Here is a 20,989-nt window from a genome sequence, read left to right as displayed (position 1 = left end):
ATGACGCAAAACACGTAAAAACTGTATCAGTCCCGATCCCGTAACGAAATCTGCGCCGATACCTCCTGTATCAGACTGGGACATCCCTATATCTGATAGAGACTTCCAGCAGGATAACACTTCATGTCACAAAGCTCAAATCATTTCAAACATGACGATGAGTTCACTGGACTCCAATGGCCTCCACAGTCACCATATCCCAATCCAGTAGATCAGGGGTGGCCAACCTGCAGCCCGTGAGCCGCGTATGGCTCTTTACCTTTCCGTGTGTGGCTTTTCAATCAAATCATAAAAATAAATATGTTTATTGTTATGAGTGAAGGCTTGCTGATCAGACTAAAATACTGATATATTAATGCCAACGTTGTGATCAGTATTGATCAATACTTTGGTGATGAGATGGATACTTAAGTTTCAGTTTCGTTTCTCTCTACATGTGCTAGATAGATAGATGGAACTTTGTCCCTTATGCAGTAAAAACATAAATTTTTCTTTGACATGGCTCCAAGTACTGATTTACACGCACTTACAAGCACAATAGATCTCACTTTAAAAAATGGAAATTTATTGATTTTCAATATATGTCATTTGGTTTATGTGTGAGAGGAAGTGTGTTTCTGAGACCACTTGTGTGATGTGGCTCTTTGCAGTACCACAGTCATTTTTGTGGCTCTTGGTCTCTGACTGGTTGGCCACTCCTGCAGTAGATTAAGATGTGAAGCTGACAAATCTGCACTGAACAAACTAATAAAACTGAAGGGAAAAGTCACTGAATTGATGAAGTACAACCTTTCTTTTTCTTTGTCCACCTCTGCACATCTCCATCTTTAATGAAGGATTTGATTTAGTCCTGAGGAACAAATACAGCAGACTGAGAAACAGACAGCTTGTGATGTAGAGTCAGAGAGGCCAAAAATGGTTGAAAAGTTGATAAACCAGAAGTGCGAAGTCTTTAGTCAGCATTTTAAGACTTCAAACAGAAACACATCATGAAGAACACCGTTTCCAACAAACTAACGTTTTAACCAGCTGTTTTCACTACTACTGTTACACTTCTGCATTTTCACATGTTCCTCACATCAGTAGACTCCAAAAAATACATGTTTCACTTTACTTCCAGTTCTGCTGTTTGATATCAGAGTGCAAACAAAAGTGTATGATTGCAGGAGAACAAACAGGTAAAGGCACACACCTGCTTAAACACTGCGACACATGTGTCCCCGTTGTGTTTGCAGCTCCATGTGTCCATGACAAATGATAGGAGACACTGGCTTAGAGTCTAATGTTGCTGTCAAACACTACTGAGCAGAATGAGTGTCACAATGCCTACCTTAACTCAGTCATAGGAAGTCTAAAAGCCATGCTGAGTTCATGGGTTGCTTGACTGTTTCACTGATTCTTAAGTGGAAAGCAAAGATCAATAGCTCTTTCGCCTGAAATAGCACAAAAATACAAGCACACCCTTGAAAAAAGCTACGTGAGCTCTTTATTTGTTTGCCTATGTGCTAAACAAACACACAGAGCAAGCAATGGGAATTGGGAATAGTGTTTGAAATGTGTGTTGTTTTACAACAAACAACCACTATTGTGCCTGTGTGAAACAACCTTTACTTCCCAGCTCTCCTCCAACTCTTTAGAGGCACACAGCTACAACTGAACCAGGAGACATGATGGCAAAACCAAGGCAGTGCAATACCTGAGGGTTGGTGAGCTCTCTGCACATATGACCTCTCCAAAAGAAGACTCATAGTGCATTATTAACGAGACAAACTATCTGTTTCCAATTCACCTGAGAGGGTGGTGTCCCTCACAGTGGTGTCCCGGGGCCACTGAAGGTGCTTGAAATGGGAGTCTCTCCAGGAAATGAAATCTGATTAATATGCATGATTTGGCAAAATGTATGTATCTAAAAATGTTGCTTTTTCTATGTTTAAGCCTTTCTTTAATTTCAATAATTACATACTATTGGTTTTCAAGAGACACATTGGCAACAAGCATAATGTCTAGAGGACGTATACAGTGTTTATTAGGGATGCACGATATTGGATTTTTGCCGATATCCGATATGCTGATATATCGAAACCCCTTTTGGCCGATACCGATACCGATAATCACAAGTTTGTTTGTTTTTTTCACTGTAAAGAAAACTAAGTCTATCCTGTACTGGAATTTATATGTTGCTCTAATTGTGACAGTCTTATTTGTTTAAGAAACACACATAAAACAAGACAAAAAAAACATTTGATTTTACCATAAATAAGAAATGTATTATTTTTTCAAACTCAAGACATTCAGTATTGAAATACAGAAAAATAATTTCTCTAGATCACATGAACTTTAAATGTACAATGCATTTTTAAACATAACCAAGTTGCATTTCACTATTTTAGAGCTACTGTAATAACCTGGTTACAGACACAGAGCTCTGCAGTGCAAATAAATGAAGTGCTACATTTTATTTAAGGAGCTTATTTTTCAGATGGAAAATAAAACTTATCGGCTGTGCTTATCGGCAGAAATGTTCATATCTGCCGATACCGATAAACGTGTTTTTAAGCTTTTATCAGCCGATACCGATATTGTGTCCATAATATCGTGCATCCCTAGTGTTTATTTATGTATGCATGTATTTTTAGCTACTTTTCTCAGACTTGGGGCCTACAGAAAGGGAATGGAAACTGGTAAAGATAGAAAATTGTAGATAAGTAGATGTAGATAGGTCTACAATAGAGAACAAGAGAGACATTTGGGGTTAGTATGACAGAAGTTGGAGGTCAGATAAAGTCATGTAAAGGCAGGAAAGGAGATAAAACATGTTAGTAAATGCAAACAGGTTGCAGGATATCTATACTCATCAACTTACTTGAATAGAGTCGTTGGCCATCGTTTTCCCTGTTGCTCCTCTCTTAGTGAGTTTCACAGACAACCTGGGCACATGTGGGATTTGTACAGCACGTCGGCTTACAGTCTCCTTTTGTTTCCAACACAATAAATAAAATGAATACACGGAAAATGACAGGCAATTGTGCTGCGAGGCTTATCTCGACTTTATACAAGCAGTCTGTATTGACACAAAAGCAAACAGTCAAGAGGTAATCCGCATTGTTGGCTGCCTGGCCGCGCCTGAACTGGTCCTCTGTGCTGTTGGCCCTCAATTCAACAGAATATAAAGATGCGTTCACTGTCCGCGCGTCTTTCCACGAATTTCAAAATAAGAATGTTCAGGAGAAAATGTGAAACTCCAAAGTCATTGTTCTGCTGATTCTCTGATTCAACAGCTAGCAAAAACCTCGTAAAATCCACATGCAGCGCTGCTCCGTCATGTCCTCAAGAAGCAGAGTCACATCCACAGACAACAGAAAGCGACACAGCCTCTGACTCGTCTCCTTTTCTCTTTTTCCCGGTAACGTCCGTGAGACATGAACACGCCTCAGTCTCTTGTGTGCATCACATGCCACACACAAAAAAAGAGCCGCTTGTCAGCCCTTCACAAGCCGCTCACACAGCCAGAGAGCAGGGACAAAAGGAGGCCAATATCCTCAGGATCATACCGCTGGTTGAAGTACGAAACACTCCAAAGAAAGCCGGTACTCTACATGTGTGAGGACACCACCTCATTACATTCAAACAGTGGTTAACTGACGGCAGAGGAGCACACATTCAACACTTGTACGCTACACTCTGCCCCCGCGCGCTCCAGACGCGCGAGCTGTGCCGCCCGGCCGCTCATTGGTCCAGGGGTGGGCGGCGGGAGCGCGCCCGGATGTGTCATGTGACCCACACAAGTAGCGTTGTCAACTGTAACTTTTAATGAACCAACTGTTGATATGTTAATACAACACTTAAGGAGAAAGTTGTAAATTGATATTAAGTATGTAACTAATACGATAAAGTTAAAATTAAAAAATCCAATTAATTATACCACAAACATCCTTTGATGCATCAAACCATTGACTGTGTAAATGCATATAGATAAACACCTCTTTGCTAGATAATCTGGGTTTAGGCATCAAACTAAAAATGTCTTCACTACATGTATTTTTGGTATCTGAATATGGTGGTTTGAATACCAAAATAATAGACTGGCTGTATTAATAGGTGAACTGTGACTTGCCACATACTTTTAAGTATTGACAACTTTGAGTAAGTTTTGTTTTTGACAAGCTTCGATATATCTACATAACAACCTGTTTTCACCACTTTTTAAGAATCTTCCATAACACCTTCTTGAGTAATGGGCAGGTCTCCAAACTGTTTTTTTTTTTTTTTTGGTTGAAAACCACGAGTTAACGCCAAATCTAGTGATTGAGTAGCCCACCTGTGTCATGAAGAATAAGGCCTCTGAGCTTGTTAAAGTCTAGAAAATACTAAGATTTAAAAAGTGATGACATTGAAGAACATCTTGAGCTGTGATGCAAAAAATAGATTGGCTGTATTAATAGGTGAACTGTGACTTGCCACATATTTTAAAGAATGGACAACTTTAAGTAAGTTTTGTTTTTGACAAGCCTAGATATCTCTACATAACAACCTGTTTTCACACTGAAAATGTTAAAAATAGGTGTTGCCTCTAGCTTGGTCAATGGTTGAAAGAGAACGAAAAGTCTTGCGAATAAATAAATGAATAAATAAATAGATAAATAAATAAATATATAAAATAATATATATATATATATATATATATATATATATATATATATATATATATATATATATATATATATATATAAAATTATATATATATATATATATATATATATATATATATATATATATATATATATATATATATATATATATATATAATAAGCAAATAACTCACCTATGCCATAAAGAATAGGGCCTCTGAGTTTGTTAAAGTCTGGAAGATACTTTTTAAGATTTCGGAAGTGATGACACTGAAGAACATCTTGAGCTGTGATGCCAATACAATTTTTCCTGTGAATGTTTTGCTAACCTGAATGTGTAAAGGTAAATTTATATTTGTAAGTGTAGCTTTATTTTATTTTATTTTATATATTTTTGTGTACTGTTTATGATGGAATTGAATTGTTTGAAGAAACATACTCTTTCAATTTAAGCATTGCTTTCATTTATTTTGAATTTATCCTGAGTGTGCACAGTGTGACTTGAAGGTTGAAGGTTGAATTTATTGTCCCCGTGAGGAAATTAATTAGCAGTAGAGTAAAAAAGAAAAAAAAACAACACAAAAAACACAACAGCCATACACAGTCACATACACTGTCCTACTTAAAAACAGAACTCTGAAAGAAAATACAGACAATATAAAAATACAACTCACTGTACATTGTCCATTAAAAAAGAAAAAATACCTAAATAAATAGTCTAAATACTTAATGTATGTGGTCAGACCAGCTGAACCAGAGTCTAAAACAAAATCTGTTTACAAATTATTTCAGGTATTTTAATAAGAAATAATACGATCCAGTGAGATTACAAAGAGAGACTTTCAGTTCGGGTTTCCAAAGGACCTTATAAATCTGTTCAGTGTTGTATGATATCTCCTTTTTAACTATAGGGCCTTCCTGTTTAATATCAAGTAATCACATTTGTCAGTTGTGTACTACTTAATTTTAAGGTGGTTATTTCAAGAAAATGTGACCCATCCTACCAAGTGTTTGAGACAAAATAAAGGCAACACAAGGTAAGTAAATTTACAGAAATGTTGATGGTTATCATACATGTTGGTTAAAGTATTTAATTTTATTAGTAATAGTTTTGGTGTTGTTTTGCCTCTCACGCAGTATGACTTTCTCCTCGGTCACCTGAACGCATCATCCAGAAAGACGTAACAATTAGCATACCCGGAATTTCCTAGCTATCGTTTTAGCTAGCGTCCTTAAAAACAGAGCAGTTATCACTTTTCAGCTGAAAAACGATAGATATTAAACAGTTTCTTGAACTGAGTCGGTCTGAAGCGTGAGTAGTCAATTTATGTCGGAAAATTATCTTTGTCAGTCTAAACTTGGGTGTTTTGTGGCCACGATACAGCTAAGCTAGCTAGTCGCTAAATTTAACAGTAATTGGGGGAACAACAAAAGTTAAACATACCGTTATGAGAGATCTTGTTTATGAGGATTGTTTCTTTTTCAGGTGGCTCAAGGGGAAAAAGAAACTATTCAGACAAGAAATTATGACCGATAGTGAAGTTCACGTCGATGTCCAACACACCCCGGATGGACAACCACCTGCAGCCCAGCAGGAGGGCACATGTTTGGGGAAGGATTTACACTGTGCCGGGAGTCTCCAACAGACCCCACAAGAAGGTTAATAACTTAGAATTTGATGGTTTTAAAAAATATATTAAGCTCAGACTCTGTTTTTAATTGTAAACAATCAGTTTAAGCCCTGATATAGAGTCACACATTTCTTTAAGACCACCAAATAGCCCCATCTTCTCAGGAGTCACTGTTGATTTGACACTTTTATTCGGAGTAGTAGAAGTGAAGTGCTTTGGTTTTAGCTTTTAACTGCCAAACTGGATAAATGCAATTTAAAGTGACATTTCATAATAAATTTGGGATTCTAAAAATTGCAAATGTTACAGGTATCTCTACTCTACGGAAGCCCCTGTTGGACATTTTATTTTCTCAATTTCTTAAAGAGTTAATCTCAGTGTCTTTCTTGAGCTGCCAGTTTATTTTTCTTGTCATCTCAAGATCTCAAGAAACTCAAATTTATTTTTTCAAGATACTACTGCTACTACTACTACTAATATATTTTATTCAAAGGTCACTTTTTAAAACTCAAAGAGACTGAAAAATCGTTAAAATCAATACCCAACAAGGAACATAGACATTTATACATAAATAAAACAAAACAAAACAACAGCCAAATCACACATTCAAAGATAGCTTTGAATGTTGGGGTTTTAACAGGGACTGTGTCTCTTTTTCTTAGAGAACATGAAGTTTGTTTTCCCTGCAATAACTTCATAATTTTCTGGCGTCCAAGACAGCGTTTCTTTGTGAAGAAACAGAAATAGGCTTCTCATGTGGGCTGCTTGGCTTGCTATCTTTTGGTTAAGGTAGAAATCATTGGCTAATTTGATTTTCAGATCCCCAGAAAAGTATTTAATTATAAAGCTTCGTCTTCTTGAGATAATGAGATTAATTACCCAAGTGTCTTGAAAAAGAGTGATTTGTTTCCTTGAGATAAGGTGAATAATAAGCAGAAAACACATAAGAACAACTGAAATTGACTTGTTAGCTTGAGAAATACTCATCAATACTCATTTTGTCAAGGACACACTGAATTACGGATATCTGTAATGCAATTTTTAAATTCTTTTGCTGAACTATATCTTGAGTTCTGAAGTTATAGATGACTTTTAATACAATAAGTGTTTGTGGGGGCACAGTTTTGATCAGAATAAGCCCTCTAGTCTAAAATATAATTCAATTTTGGAGTGACTTCTGATTAAATGTTACAGGAAAGTGATTTTTTCTGTCACTCCATGTGTGTTGTAGAGGACACTCTGTTACTGCTGGCTGACGTCGCTCTACTGCCCCCTCGTGGTGATTATGTGTCCTCCAGCTGTGACTGTGAGGAGGTCAGACTCCAGAGGAGCCTCCAGCCCATGCAGCAGCAGCTCCAGTTCCTCCTGAGCCAAGCTGATTCCTTATTCAACCGCCTGATCATCAAGTACAGCGCTCATAACTCAACCAGTGTCATCTGTGTGTTTCTGTCGTACGAGGGTTTCTTTCTCTGCATGATTTTACAGACCAGAGAATCAAAGCTTGATGGTTCCTGCAGAAGAAGTGCAGCGTTTTCTGTACACCTGTCAGCCGTTCTTCAACTATGTGGAGTCCACCACCAGGAGCACGAAGCCCCTCCACAGAGATCCGTCCTGTGACACCTACAGCGAGGTGAATGTTTTCAAGCTCTGTTCAGGAGCTTATGGAATGGACACTCCTTCAACATACATGTGTTATCTAATGCAGCGTACATGATCAGTAACAGGTAATAACCGGCACATGTAGTGTGTGGTTTATTCTTCTGTTACTGGATGAGATATTCTGTATGCAGCTACAAGCAGACTACAAACCTTTGTGTGTGTGTGTGTGTGTGTGTGTGTGTTCAGAAAGTGCAGTTGTTGGGCTTCTCTCAGCAGCTGTGTGACAGGCTGGAGCAGCTGGTGTTGACCCTCGCCAACTACCGTCTTGTTTGCTTGGACGAGGACGAGCCTGACAGGTACACATGTTTGGAAAAATCTTGAAAAACACAAGACAGAAGGAGGTGATCAGATATCATTTGACTCTGGCTGAACAGTTACCTCACTTTTTTGTTTGTTTTAACTAGGGATGCACGATATTATCGGCACAATATCGGTATCGGCTGATAAAATCTTAAAAACACGTTTATCGGTATCAGCAGATATGAAAATTTCTGCTGATATGCACAGCCGATAAGGTGCTATTCAGGTAGGATTATTATTATTTTCCATCTGAAAAATAAGCTCCTTAAATAAAATGTAGCACTTCATTTATTTACACTGCAGAGCTCTGTGTCTGTCACCAGGTTGTTACAGTAGCTCTAAAATAATCAAATGCAACTTGGTTATTTTTAAAAATGCATTGTACATTTAAAGTTCATGTGATCTAAAGAAATTATTTTTCTGTATTTCAATACTGAAAGTCTTGAGTTTGAAAAAATAATACATTTCTTATTTATGGTAAAATCGATTGTTTTTTGTCTTGTTTTATGTGTGTTTCTTAAACAAATAAGACCGTCACAATTAGAGTAACATATAAATTCCAGCACAGGACAGACTTAGCTTTCTTTACAGTGAAAAAAACAAACAAACTATGATTATCGGTATCGGCCAAAAGGGGTTTCGATATATCGGCACATCGGATATCGGCAAAAATCCAATATTGTGCATCCCTAGTTTTAACCAAAAATTTTTCAAAATATTATTTTTTAGCTCTAAATTTGAAAATAAATATCTTAAAGTAAATTCTGGTATGAGGATGGTATTTTTTTTTATTATGTTGTCGTTGTCTGTCATAGAAGAAATGATTTACTCCTTTATTAATCCCTGCAGGGGGCATTTGGGAACCTTGGGTCATCTTCAAGGCTCTACCTACCTCTCTTGAATTCAGTTGACCACTTTTTCACAGCTGATAAAGCTGGAGCAACATCCTCTGATGTAGCAACCAGATATTTGATAACATCATGGAGACAAATTTTATTTTTCACCAAATGTCTCTGGTTCTACTTTTCAACACAACTTGAACACTACATCAGCGTCAGTTAATCTGAAAAAACCATGCCGATAGTGTCAGAAAATGTTTGCCAGGTTTCATCATGATGGTGTAACTCTTTCATAGTCAGGCTATGAACTTTTCAGACCTCCCTCGTATATTCTGTTTGATCAATTTTTATTCTGACTGGAATTGTAAATAATAATAAAAGGAAGTGTATCACATCATCCCTCACTCAGTTCCCACATTATCATAATTAAATTACTCTCTGTGATGTTTCTTTTTTGTCTCTCAGTATTTCCCATTTCTGCATCGGTCGGTGTCTTATCGGTCAGATGATGGTGACTGCATTCCGTTACTACAAGCTGACGCCGTACCTGTCCCAGGTGGATACAGGCATTTACAAACGCATGCGCTGGAATGTGAAGAGGCTCCCAGACAGCGCAAAGCAGCTCCAAGAGGACAGCAAAGAGCAGCAGGAAGAAACAGACGGTGACACGGAGTAGTGAGTTATCTAATTGTAGTTTTAAAAAAGTGATTTTTTGTGCTGTTATTTATAACATCGAGTGTTCGTCCTAGCTACTTTCTGTGCTGTGAGGAAATTCTGCACCAACAAAGTAACGCTGTGGTGAAGATGTGGTCCATCGGTCTGTGGGTGCAAGCGAACCCTGACCCTGATACAGAGCACATCTTCGACTGGTAATGTCAAGTTTCATGAACAAGCTTTTAACATATCAAACAATCTTAAAAAGGACACATACAACAATTTTCTGCCTCGTTTTCATATAAATGTGTGTTTCAGGATTATGTGCCAGGTTCCTCAGGGGCCCTATCACAGGCTGGTGGCTCTGGGCGTTGACGAGCCGTCGAGTGTTACAGCTACAGACCACCTGCACAAGCTGCTGCTGTCACAACCCAACATCAGAGCGGCTCAGCTCACCAAGACCGGGAGAGAATAGTTTTCCCCAACGTCTGTTGTTTGGACGAGGAGCCATATTCACGAGCACGTTTCAAAGCTGTTTTATTTTTACTGTGTTTACTGTGAAAAGTGTTTCACTGGTGTGTGTTCAGTGTTACTGTTGTGACTTTTAAGATAATTTTGTACAAGGTTTTATATTTCTACAGTTTGAAGTTTTAAAAGCATGTTGTGTTGTTAAAAAAAGTCCACAAGTGTTATTAAAAAAACATTTTATTTACACAAATCATTGCATTGAATAATTACACACAATCACTGAATTTTATTCTTTAAAAGTCTCAAAAAGAAAACTTTACATTTCAAAACAAGCTGCCATGACAGTGAATGCCTACTTGCTCCACTTTATTCTTTTAATAAATTATAATCCAGATTTAATAAGAGCCCCAAGTTACCCACTCATACATCTTGACACAATTCAACCAATCGATCTTTCTGACTAGGCTTTGAATTCAAAAAGAAAAAAGGCATTCAACATTAAAAACAAAAATAAGATCTTACATTTACAACCAACACCCTTCACTTTATTCAATAAAAATCTATATATGACTCTTTGAGGGCTTAACATACTTCTAAATCTCTAAAGTACAAAATTAAAGTGAGGAATCCCTTCATTACAGTGAGCAGTCGTTTCAGACAAGATTCACATGAGAACAAAAAAAAGAAAACAACAGACACACAGTGATGAATAAAGGAGTCAGAAAAACATCCAGCTTCAGAGTCAGGGGGATGCAGATGCACAGAAACATGAACACCTGATTGTTTATCTGCTACAGAGACTTTGCTCAGAGTGGAGAATCACAAAAGGAGCTCACGAATCCTTGACACAAAAGTTCACTCACACTCACAAAGCCTTTACTTTTCTGGATGTTTGTGCTTCCAGTTCAGTCCACAGTGGAAGAAGCTGTCCGTACCTTTGATTAAAACTGGTTTAGCATCATGGAAACTCAACAGACCAACATAAAGACACAAATATGAACATTTAGAACAAGTGAGACACCTACGAACCAAACATCCTCACAGTTTCATCAACAGTGAAATCCTAAATAACCTGATATTCCACCCTCCCATTGCTCCCTCCTTCTGTTTATTTGTCCTTCATGACTTTTCATGAAGTGACGCCTGACTTTCACAGCAGTATCGGTAAAACCCAGAGTGACTCAACCTTTGAAGGAAAAAAAAAGAAACTAGAGCAGGGATTCTCAGCTGGAGGGTTTAAAACAAAACAAAAAAAGTCAAAACAAAAGCCTCTGCTCCCATTTTTGAAATGCTAATGCTAACTGTCCTCACTTTTCACAACGTAAACAAAGAACTACAAAGTTTGATTTCATTTGCTACTGCAAATGGAGAAACCAAAAACATGACTTTGACCTCATCATATATGGATTTTCTCACATAGAGGACAAAAGCCTCAGCCGCATTTGGAAAAAAAAAAACACACTTCTCTCAAATAAGCTGTTGACTACTTCTGGAGACAACTTCAAAAGCTGAGGACATAAATTTATTTAAATGTATTATTATTTTATATTTATTTAAATTTATTATTGTAATTATTTATAATTATTTATTTATTCATTATTTATTATAAATGTATTATTATTATTTATTATTACTAATTAATTTGATTTTCAATAGGACATGAATTTCCCTTCGGGGATGAATAAAGTATTTTTAATTTTTTTTTATCTTATCTTATTAAAGAAATTAAGAAATTGAAAAACTTCCTCGATTCAGTTTGTGGTTATTCATTAAGGGGTGATGGTGGTTCCTGAAACCAGTCCAGCTGAGAACCACTGCTCTATAGAGTATCATATGCTTCATGATCATAAACTGAAGAAGAAAAAAAAAGGAGGAAAATAAAAAGTACAATCGCTCCCAAAGAGTGAAGACCGAATATTTGGGGCTCCCTCTAGTGGCTCATTGCAGTATAAGTCATTTTAACCAGCCTCCTTCATGTTAGCAGATTAAATAAGGGTCAAGTTTTAGTTCAAAATGCAGATCAAATTAAATTTTCTAGCTATTTATGCCAGTTTAAGTCCAAACAAGGCTAAAAATGCTACAAACAAGGTTTAACCTCAGATAAAGTCGGGGTTGCCTAATAATTTGGGAAAACAATCATTTTTTCCTGCCTGCGATACTGTAAACGCAAATTTCAAACTTTGATGCTAACGCAAATAAGCCGTCAAATCCTTCACTGATTCATAACTGAATGGAAAAAAAACACACCCCGCAAAATTAGCAGAAAATATTGGATTAATGTCCATAAATCAGAAAAGACTGGACGAATAATCCCATTACATGGTGTGCCCACAGTCAACACACACATCACATCAAAGTGGACTTAACTAGCAGTAGTAGATTCAGTAGTAGACTAAGTTTTCCAGTGTACCCTTTCAAAATAAAGTGATAGCTATATGTCTGTCAACATGAATAAGCAACAAAGGCGTAGGCTGTTTTCAAAACCGCCTACTTTTCATTCCCAGGGTGTACTGATTCAGCCAGAATGTAGCATGTAGTATGTGAAAACCTTCAAAGGTCAGCAGTATGCTAAAAATACCAGAATGTCCTACAGATGGGATACCTGTCACATTGGCTTCATTTTAGGGTCTTTACCGCCACCTACTGAGAGGAGTTAGCATCACAATAACAATACTACATCATTAAAGGGGACATATCATGCTTGTTTCTCCTTTTCACTATGCCAGACTAGGATGCCTGTAAAGCATTTCTGCCCTCAGTACAAGTCATTTAGTTCCTTCATTGCCCCACAATAGCGTTCTCAATATCCTCATTTTAGGCCATTCTGAAGATCTCGTTGAAACGCTCCGTTTGGAGAATGACCTCCAGTAACCTCGCAACGTCACAGCCCTTTGTGCTGATTGGTCAGTTCTATCAGAGGGGCGGAGGGGGTAGAGCCAGAGGGCGGTTTTTGCAGCATGGCAGTATTTTTACAAAATTGCCACATTGAATGGGGCAGACCGAGCGAGTTTGCTGTTTGCCAAAACTTCACCGTAAGGCATTGATAGCACTAATAAAATGGCAGAGTGTAGGAGTGTACGGTACTGTAACATGTATAGTTTATACGTTTATACTCGGTTCTTGGTGGGTGTATCCCTCGGTGGCGGTTGTGTGACTAACTGACTTCACAGAGGAGGAGCTGCTTTATCAGATTACTCCAATAAAAAGAAAGGATCCTCGTGTCGTCATGAAGGTCGAAATCTCGAAGCTAAATGGCAATGACCTATTTTCAGAGACATCAAATCTCGTTCTAGGATATCAGAAAAAATACAATATTTCATTTTTTGAAAATTCAGGGGGTGTAAGGTCTTGTTTTCAAATGTATTATATCATACGTAAGTATCAAATCACGGATCAGCATGACATGTCCCCTTTAATATTTGACTGTCAGATATCAGGTGGTACCAATCTAGAAGGTATCTTTTCACCTCTACAAGAATTATCAAAGTTCATACAAACTAGTATCAACCTTTCTAAAACATACGCTGACGATATAGAAGAGGATTTTCTATCAGCTTTATCTCTACTTTCTGAAACTGTGAAACAATGAAGCAGACTGCAAATCAGACCCAACAGAACAGAGTATATACTACATTTAAAAGCAGTATGCAGCACATACTACTTTTGTGTGTAGTATGCAGTAGGTGGTTTTGAAAACAGCCATCCGTCACCCATCCATTTGGCTCAAAATGTGGCATAAAGAGAAATGTCCAGTCATGGCAGTGAGTAGTAGTGGTGCATTATGGGAACCTATCTGAGCTCAGGTGGTTTGGCAGCTGGTGTGTGTTTGCAGTGGGGTCAGGTATCGGTTAGGTGCAGAGTTTCAGTGCAGTGTTTGTGTTCTTGAATTTCAAGACAAAGCAGATTCCCACGGCAGCACCTCAGGGTTTGGGAAGGAAGTGTCCTGTTTGTTGTTATACCTCCAACTTGGTCAAAATATGTCATTTGTTGAGAAGAGTGTGAATGAGCACCACCGTTAATGAGTACAATTTTAGCAAGAGTGTTATCTTGTTCCTTTTTCATGCATCTATAGAAATGAACATTTAGTGGAACAGATAGTAAAACTGTAGCAGCACGAGGCGTCAATATTTGTGTTGTGCTTTTTAATATAGTAGTCAAAAATCCCTGTTTTTGTCATCTAAGTGGCTCCCACCTTGTAAATAAATGATTTTTTTTTGCATTTCAAGACTTTTTAGACTCTTATCAGTAGTTTAAACTATGTCAGTAGCTGAAAGAGAAAAATAAAGGCTGGAAATAAAAATGTAGAGTGGTAAAAATATGTTTCTTTCTTTCTTCTATCTCATAACTTATCCCACATCTTCTCTGACTTTTTGGCTGGGAACCATCAGTCTACAGCACCAAGTTTTAGCAGTATAAAAATAAAACTTCACTGATCCTATTTTTAAACATATTTCCGTCAAAACAACATCGATTCATGAGCTGGAAACTTTTTTTTAAATAGTTTTGCAGTGACTTTTTGCCACCTTGTACAATAGAATGAGCATAAACCGTTGTTTTTATCCTTATCTGAATTTTTGATGTTGGATTTTCTGCTCCTCAGGCCGGAATTTTACCTTCTTTAAAATCTTCACAGCCGCTCTGTTGAATCAAAACGAGTCTGCTACACCATGTCTGGAGCTCCCGTGTGATTTGTGCGTGTTTGACAGAACTTAGGAGTGATGCTAACTCTTCGAACAGCTCTGTAGATTTTGTCTTTAAACGTCTCAATGATGCGTCTCCAGCTCCACCACCGTCCACTCCCCCTGAGGCGAGCTCCCACTGGCCTCCGGGGAGAAACTACTGACAGAGGTGACGGTGGCAGAAGGAGGAGTGAGAGGAGGCAGTAGGCTGGGCCACAGGCTGCTCTCCAGAGGGCTCAGCGTTCCTCCTGCACCTCCTGGTAGGAGCAGCAGGGAGGAGCAGCCGTCCCTGTTCAGCATTAAGGTCTGATTGATGAGCTGCTGCACGATGTCGACTTTCTTCCCCCAGTCCAGCTCCAGTGGAGGAGTCTCTGGAGACTCAGGAGGAGAGAAAGAGGAGCTTTCTTTCTCCTGAATGTTGGGTGTTTGGGGAGAGTCTGACTGAGGAAGACGAGGAGGAGGAGGAGGAGGAGGAGTGATCTCTGAGGGTGCTGAAGAGTCTACATCTATTTCCTTTTCACAGTCGTCGTCTTTCACTTTCTTCGACTTCTCTTTGCTCTGTTTCTTCCTCCTCGGGGTATTCAGCTCATTAACTCCATCTTCTTCACCCTCCTCTTCGTCGCTGTTCTCCAGGGCTTCGTAGATGGTGCAGAGGCCCGAGGACGGAGACAGGAGCACGGTCTGACCTTTGTTGGACTGCTGCAGCTCCTGTTGCCACTGCATGATCTGCTGCCTCTGCTTCAGCTCCTCTTGCTGCTGCTGCAGCTGCAGCTCCAGATCCTTCCTCTGCTTCAGCTCCTCCTCCTTCCTCTGCTTCTCCTCCTCCTCTTCCTGCTCCTTCCTCTTCCTCTCCATCTCCTCCTTATTCCTTTTAATTTCCTCTTCAGCTTCATCCTTCTTCCTCCTCTGCTCCTCCTCCTCCCGCCGCTTCCTCTCCTGCTCCGCCTCCTCCAGCGGCTTGCTCTGCTGCTCCCTGCGCTGCTGCATCTCCAGCAGCTGCCTCTGGTGCTGCTCCAGCCGGCGGAGCTGCGGGCTCAGGGCTTGCTGACCAAGGCTTCTGGGCGGGAGGTCGGCGCAGGTCAGTTTTGGCGCGGCGGCGGCAGCCGTGAGAGGTTTGATGATGTCGCAGTAGGTTCTGGGGTACGCTGCGTGATCACGGCGGTGAGGGTGTGGAAGTGCAGTGAAGCCTGTGTGTGAGAGGAAGTGGGAAGGAAGATTACAGTCGCATGAAGTTATAGAAAAGGTGGCAGGCAGTGAGAGCAGTGCAGTGTCAGTACAAGCAGAAAGGTGGAGGAAAGGAAAGGGGGCGGCCTTTAAAGAAAAAGTGACAGCATTCTGAAGCAAAGTCTGCAGAAGCCGAACTGACCGGCGTGTTTTGGACAATGAAAGAGAGATAGATTCAGAGATTTAGTATTTCGAAGGGTGGATGTGTAAAAACAGTAAACACACCAGAATAAAGTGACCGAAAGTGAGGTGACTGGGGGTGGTTTGGAGAATTTGTGCTGAGAGCAAATGTGCAAACTTAATTTCTCTTTTTTACAAATGATTTTTAAACCACAAAACAAAGATTTTGTGCAAAATAAAAGCAGCCATCTTCCTGTATATGCAATCACTATCAACCATGGTGAAACAAACCCAACCACAACGTAAGTGTACTGTGACTCGTATGTCATCACCCATCTGTGGAGTTTTCTGAGTTCTTCCACCAGTGACACATGCAAAAAGCTCGACATGCATCTAAAAGACATCCAGCAACACAAGAGCTGAAGGAATAGCTTGGCTTTAGAAGATCAAGTTCGTGACCGAGAACGTCAAGTCCTAGAGCCAGGCTATCAGGCTGACCCTGAACAAAACAATCCAAATGAAGTTGGAGCAACAGTGACATGCATAAGCTTAAGTTGACATTATTACAGTGATGTGCATCAGTGCAGCAGGAATGCTTTGAAAAAAAAAAGCTGCGAGGGAAGAGGTGAGACAGTCACACCCACAGTGGATCGGAAGAAGTGGTTAAGAAGGTTTGTTTCCTCAGGCTCAGCGATGAGATGAAGGTCTGTCCACAGGTTGGAGTTGGAGGGTCCGCTGGTTTTCAGACCAGTTGTGGGAGAATTAGTCGTCTTGTTTTCACAGAAATGTGTGTGAGAATCTTTGAGTGTCTGTTATAAATGGCCTCACACACACAGATCCACAGATCCCAAGTGGAATAAAACTGTAGCATCAGAGTGAATCATGGTAAAAATCTAATCTTTATTTAAACTTTTAACTTCCTTTTTTCAAAAAGATGAATAAACACAAAGAAACGGTTACAATTTAAAGTGCAAGAAGAGACGAGGAGTGATCGGGGTTAAGGAAGATGTCGCACGCCTGTGTCATAAAGTAAGAGAGCAGAATCAAACAGGAATACACAACCAAAAGTCTTTTCAGAAAACACTTGAGTTCAGTAAAAAGTTTGATAAATACACATGAGAACATGTCGAACACTTCATTTGTATTTCTTTAGTTATGCATGATTGTTATCCCTTATTAAGAGCTGTAAACAGATGAGTCAGATCCATGCCAGTCCAGACGGCACACCCAGGCACGCTCACACAAGAAGAGTAAATACTAGCAGCTATTGCACATACAGGAATTGAAGCCACATACTCGTCATAGAAACGTCAGACTCCTCTTTTAAATTCTTCCTTTTTTTTGCTCTCTGTTTTACTTTTTTTCTTTTTTAATCCACCCCCAGAGATTCAGGACACATTACTGAGACAAGAATTACGTCAGGAAGATGTTTTGTAACGTTGAAACAAGGCCAGTTGGGATTAAGGGGCATTACTCGGGCTGTTAGGGAGATGATAGACTATACGTTACCTGCGTAAGAGTTCTCAGTCTTTTCACAAATAGCAGAATAGTACGGAGGCTGGACGTCGTCTTGGTTTTCTTCTGGTTGCTGTAGAGTGATGGGAGATGCTGAAGGGTCCGGGGCTTCCACTTCCTCCCTGATTTGCTCAGCAGACTCCAGCTTTCCGCACTCGATGTACTGCTGCTCTGGGGTCAGCGACGGCTCCGTGTGAGGCGGCGGGATCACAAAGGACTCCTTGGCCTCCTCAGGCAGCTCCTCCAGGGAGAAGATCCCCGGGCTCTTGATGCAGCTCTCTCCAGTGGACTGGGCGTTGGAGTTTGAGGCCGTGGTCGTCGTGTCGAAGCCGTAAGATGCCAGTGATGTAGCTGAAGGCGGGGTGGTGGCACTCACCTCGGCCTCTTCGCTCTCCTCCACAGTGGACAGGCAGCGCCGCGCCGTGGCCTGGCTTTCGAAGGTGACGTTGCTCACCGTCTGAGTCTCCAAGGAATCCTCCAGCTGAGCTTCTCCTTCTGTGTCACTTGCTTCGTCCTCTGTGACTGAGGATGAGGAGGGGTTGGAGGTGGGAGCAGTAGCAGGGCCCCCCAGGACTTCATCTGCAGGCAGAGTCTCTGCCTCAGCCTCCTCGTCCCCTTCCTGGTCTTCTTTTTCCAGGTGGAGGAGGTCCTGATCCGGCTCTGCAGGTTGGGGCTGCAGCTTCACCAGGTCACCCAGCTCCTCAGGTGTGCTCGTCTCGCTGCTCAGGGTGCTTGACAGAGACATCCCGGGGGCAGAGGCGGGAGCTGGGGCCAGGGTCTGCATAGTTGAGTGGGACTGAGCCAGGTACATTACAGCATCCAGGTTTTGTGGTTCACCTTGGGCAGAGGACTGATTAGGAACCTCTTGGTTTTCAGGAACCAAAGAACTTGAGCCGAGTTCGAGCCAAGCCTGTGCCGGGGTCTGAGTCGGGGTGTCAGAATCTGCCAGCCAGGGATCTGCCTGAGGGCTCGCTGCAGAGGCTGCTCCCTGGAGAGGCTGGGGGATGTTTTCAAGAGCCTGTTGAGGGTGCAGAGGTTCAGCCCAGGGGTCAGCGAAGGGGTTCTGCTGGTCCCACTGAGCGGCGGGGGCAGCTGGCAGCAGAGGAGGAGGAGGAGGCGGCTGAGCCACTCGGTTCAAGTTGTCGAGCCGTTCGTCTTCAGCGAAGTCGTCCTCGTCTGCGTTCCCGTAGCTCTCCAGCCCACTCTCCGTCACCCCCTCACTGGCCATCTCTACATCATCATCATCCTCGTCATCATCCACATCGTTGTCATGCCTTTGTCTCTGTGGCTCATCAGCGCGCTCTGAACCAACATCCATGTCACACACCCGATCGTCATCATCGTCGTCCTCCTCGTCCTCGTCGAAGTCGTTCGCTGGGATGTCAGGAACCTTCTCGAAGTCCGGTGAGCCGGCCGAGGCCCCCTCCATGTCGATCGCTCCTTTCAAGCTGCCATCTCCGAGGTCGTCCATGCTCTCTGTGCCCTCCAGGACGCCGGGCGCGCTCAGTTCAGACGCCCCCTGCTGGCTGCCGCTCACTTCCTCAGAGTCCAGCTCAGAGAGCAAAGCACCGCTGGCTTTCCAGGCAGACCCCCCTACGAGCCCCGCTGACCCAGGACGGGACTCCTCTGTGGGCTGGGTGGTTCCACTCATTTCAGACACAGACACCAGCTGACTGCCCTCCCTCTCCTCCTCATCCTCCTCCTCGTTTAGGTTGGTGTGAGGAGTGATCTGAGAGACTGGAGTCGCTGCTGCTGGGGGGGCTTTGGATATGGAGGCGGTCTGGTCTGTAACTGGGTTAGCAGGCTCCTTTAGGAGGTCTGAAGAGGCCACTGGTGGTGCTTCTGGCTCAGCTGGGGCAGTGATGTGCTCCTGCGTTGGGAGCAGAGGAGCACTGCTCTCCGGCTGCTCCTGGGGAAGAGATGTTTGCGTCCCGTCAGCGATCAGAGGAGAAGCTACATGGCTTTGAACAGTCTCTGGAGGCACCTCTGGTGTGGTCTCCTGAGCCAGGACTGGGACGGGAACCTCCTCTGGCTCAGAGACAGGAAGAGATGCTGCAGCTTCAGCCTGAGGTTGTGCTGTCACAGTCGCTGCTGCTGCAGTGGCTGCTACAGCTGCTACTGCTGCTACCGCTGCTACCGGCACTCCAGCAGCGCCCTGTGCTTCTGCAGCGGGTGTCGTGGTTTCAGCCCCAGTTTTCTTGGCAGCGGTGAAAGGGGGGACAGCCTGAGTTGGTTTGGTGATGCGTTTGGACATAGGGGTGCTGCTGCCAACTGGTTTGGTGGCTGGAGAGGCAGGTGGGGTCCGGCCAATAGGTACTTTGTTCTTGGCGGGTAACTGAAGAGGTTTCTTTGTGGGAGCAGACTTCACAGGTGGTTGGGGTTTGGTCTGGGCCACCTTGGGGTCAGCCGGCTTTGCGGTTGTGGACAATTTGGAGGCCGAGTTCTGCTTCAGGGCGGCTGTGGGTTTGGAAGAGTCGATCTTTTTGGTAACAGAGGATGTTGGAGCTGTTGATGGTTTCTTGGCGGCTGCAACAGGGAGTGGTCGAGTGACATCTGTGGGAAAGTTGAGAAACAACCGTCAAATCACTCCAGCAGAAAAAAAAATGAGGAGCAATCATCACAAAATATGCAGATAGAAACTAAAATGAAACATTCATGAGCTCATTGCTGAAGCTTGATCTTCTGTTTGACTGTGATGCACTTTCTTTTCTTCCATTTTGTTTTCCTACACATGCTCTGACAGATTAGACTGTAAATATGCAAAAATAAAAGGGTAGGACGAGAAAAGTTTTCTAACTTCCTTCAACACCCTTTCGAAGTAGAGTTGTCTCTTTAAATGTTTTGTTTTTCTGCTTAAACACATTTTAAATCTTATCTATCTCTCTTTTCTTTTGTTTTTTTTTAAACCAGTTCGATAAACAAAAAAAAGAAATGAATGAAAATGAGAAACATGGAACATCAAAAACCCACACAATACAAAGTCTCCTAACAAGTTTATTTTGGATGGCCACTTGCTAGACAGTAAAACACATAAGCCCATCTTGGTAATTCACTATTTCTGTTGGAGTGTAGAAGAATGACGGTGCGAGAGTGTTCATTTTGACTCCTATTTCAGATTTACTTTCAGTCTTTTGACCAACATACCTGTTGGTTTTAACCACATCTTAGTCTTTTTTGACGTTTGTTGTCTAGTATTAAAGGTCCCATATTATCCAAAAATCACTTTATTAAGTCTTTTAGTGAAATTTGTGGGTCTTTGGCTTTTCTCCCAG

General features: G+C 41.4%; 3 protein-coding genes across 3 annotated transcripts in view; 1 reads left to right on the top strand and 2 right to left on the bottom strand.

Moving 5' to 3' along the window:
* pkn1a (protein kinase N1a) overlaps positions 1 to 3,696 on the bottom strand; it is an 82,692-nt gene extending 78,996 nt beyond the window's left edge. The window contains exon 1 of the mRNA XM_074689284.1: positions 2,864 to 3,696. Within this exon, the coding sequence (XP_074545385.1) occupies positions 2,864 to 2,884 (21 nt within the window). The 5' untranslated portion in view covers positions 2,885 to 3,696. The remainder of the gene's footprint in view (positions 1 to 2,863) is intronic.
* A 2,080-nt stretch (positions 3,697 to 5,776) lies between these two features.
* Positions 5,777 to 10,383, top strand: cunh19orf67 (chromosome unknown C19orf67 homolog). Its single transcript, XM_074661865.1, has 8 exons — positions 5,777 to 5,940; positions 6,115 to 6,287; positions 7,491 to 7,665; positions 7,745 to 7,889; positions 8,105 to 8,214; positions 9,523 to 9,732; positions 9,807 to 9,926; positions 10,030 to 10,383. Exons 2-8 carry the CDS (start codon positions 6,155 to 6,157, stop codon positions 10,184 to 10,186), a joined length of 1,050 nt encoding a protein of 349 aa, XP_074517966.1. The 5' UTR covers positions 5,777 to 5,940; positions 6,115 to 6,154; the 3' UTR covers positions 10,187 to 10,383.
* A 90-nt stretch (positions 10,384 to 10,473) lies between these two features.
* prr36a (proline rich 36a) overlaps positions 10,474 to 20,989 on the bottom strand; it is a 46,174-nt gene continuing 35,658 nt past the window's right edge. Inside the window, exons 5-6 of the mRNA XM_074686891.1 lie at positions 17,712 to 20,270; positions 10,474 to 16,045 (exon numbers count right to left, since the gene is read on the bottom strand). Coding sequence (XP_074542992.1) covers positions 14,943 to 16,045; positions 17,712 to 20,270 — 3,662 coding nt within the window. The 3' untranslated portion in view covers positions 10,474 to 14,942. The remainder of the gene's footprint in view (positions 16,046 to 17,711; positions 20,271 to 20,989) is intronic.

The sequence above is a fragment of the Halichoeres trimaculatus genome, unplaced genomic scaffold (assembly GCF_033239565.1).
Source record: "Halichoeres trimaculatus isolate MK-OKI-2021-1 unplaced genomic scaffold, fHalTri1.1 fHalTri1_scaffold_2, whole genome shotgun sequence".
NCBI lineage: Eukaryota > Metazoa > Chordata > Actinopteri > Labriformes > Labridae > Halichoeres > Halichoeres trimaculatus.
This window is presented reverse-complemented; position numbering and strand designations above follow the sequence as displayed.

Excerpts from the sequence above, each read along its gene's own strand:
- cunh19orf67 (XM_074661865.1), top strand. The coding sequence starts at position 6,155 with ATGACCGATAGTGAAGTTCACGTCGATGTCCAACACACCCCGGATGGA. Across the intron at positions 7,666-7,744 it reads TTCAACCGCCTGATCATCAA|ACCAGAGAATCAAAGCTTGA; the intron begins GTACAGCGCTCA and ends ATGATTTTACAG. Across the intron at positions 7,890-8,104 it reads CCTGTGACACCTACAGCGAG|AAAGTGCAGTTGTTGGGCTT; the intron begins GTGAATGTTTTC and ends GTGTGTGTTCAG.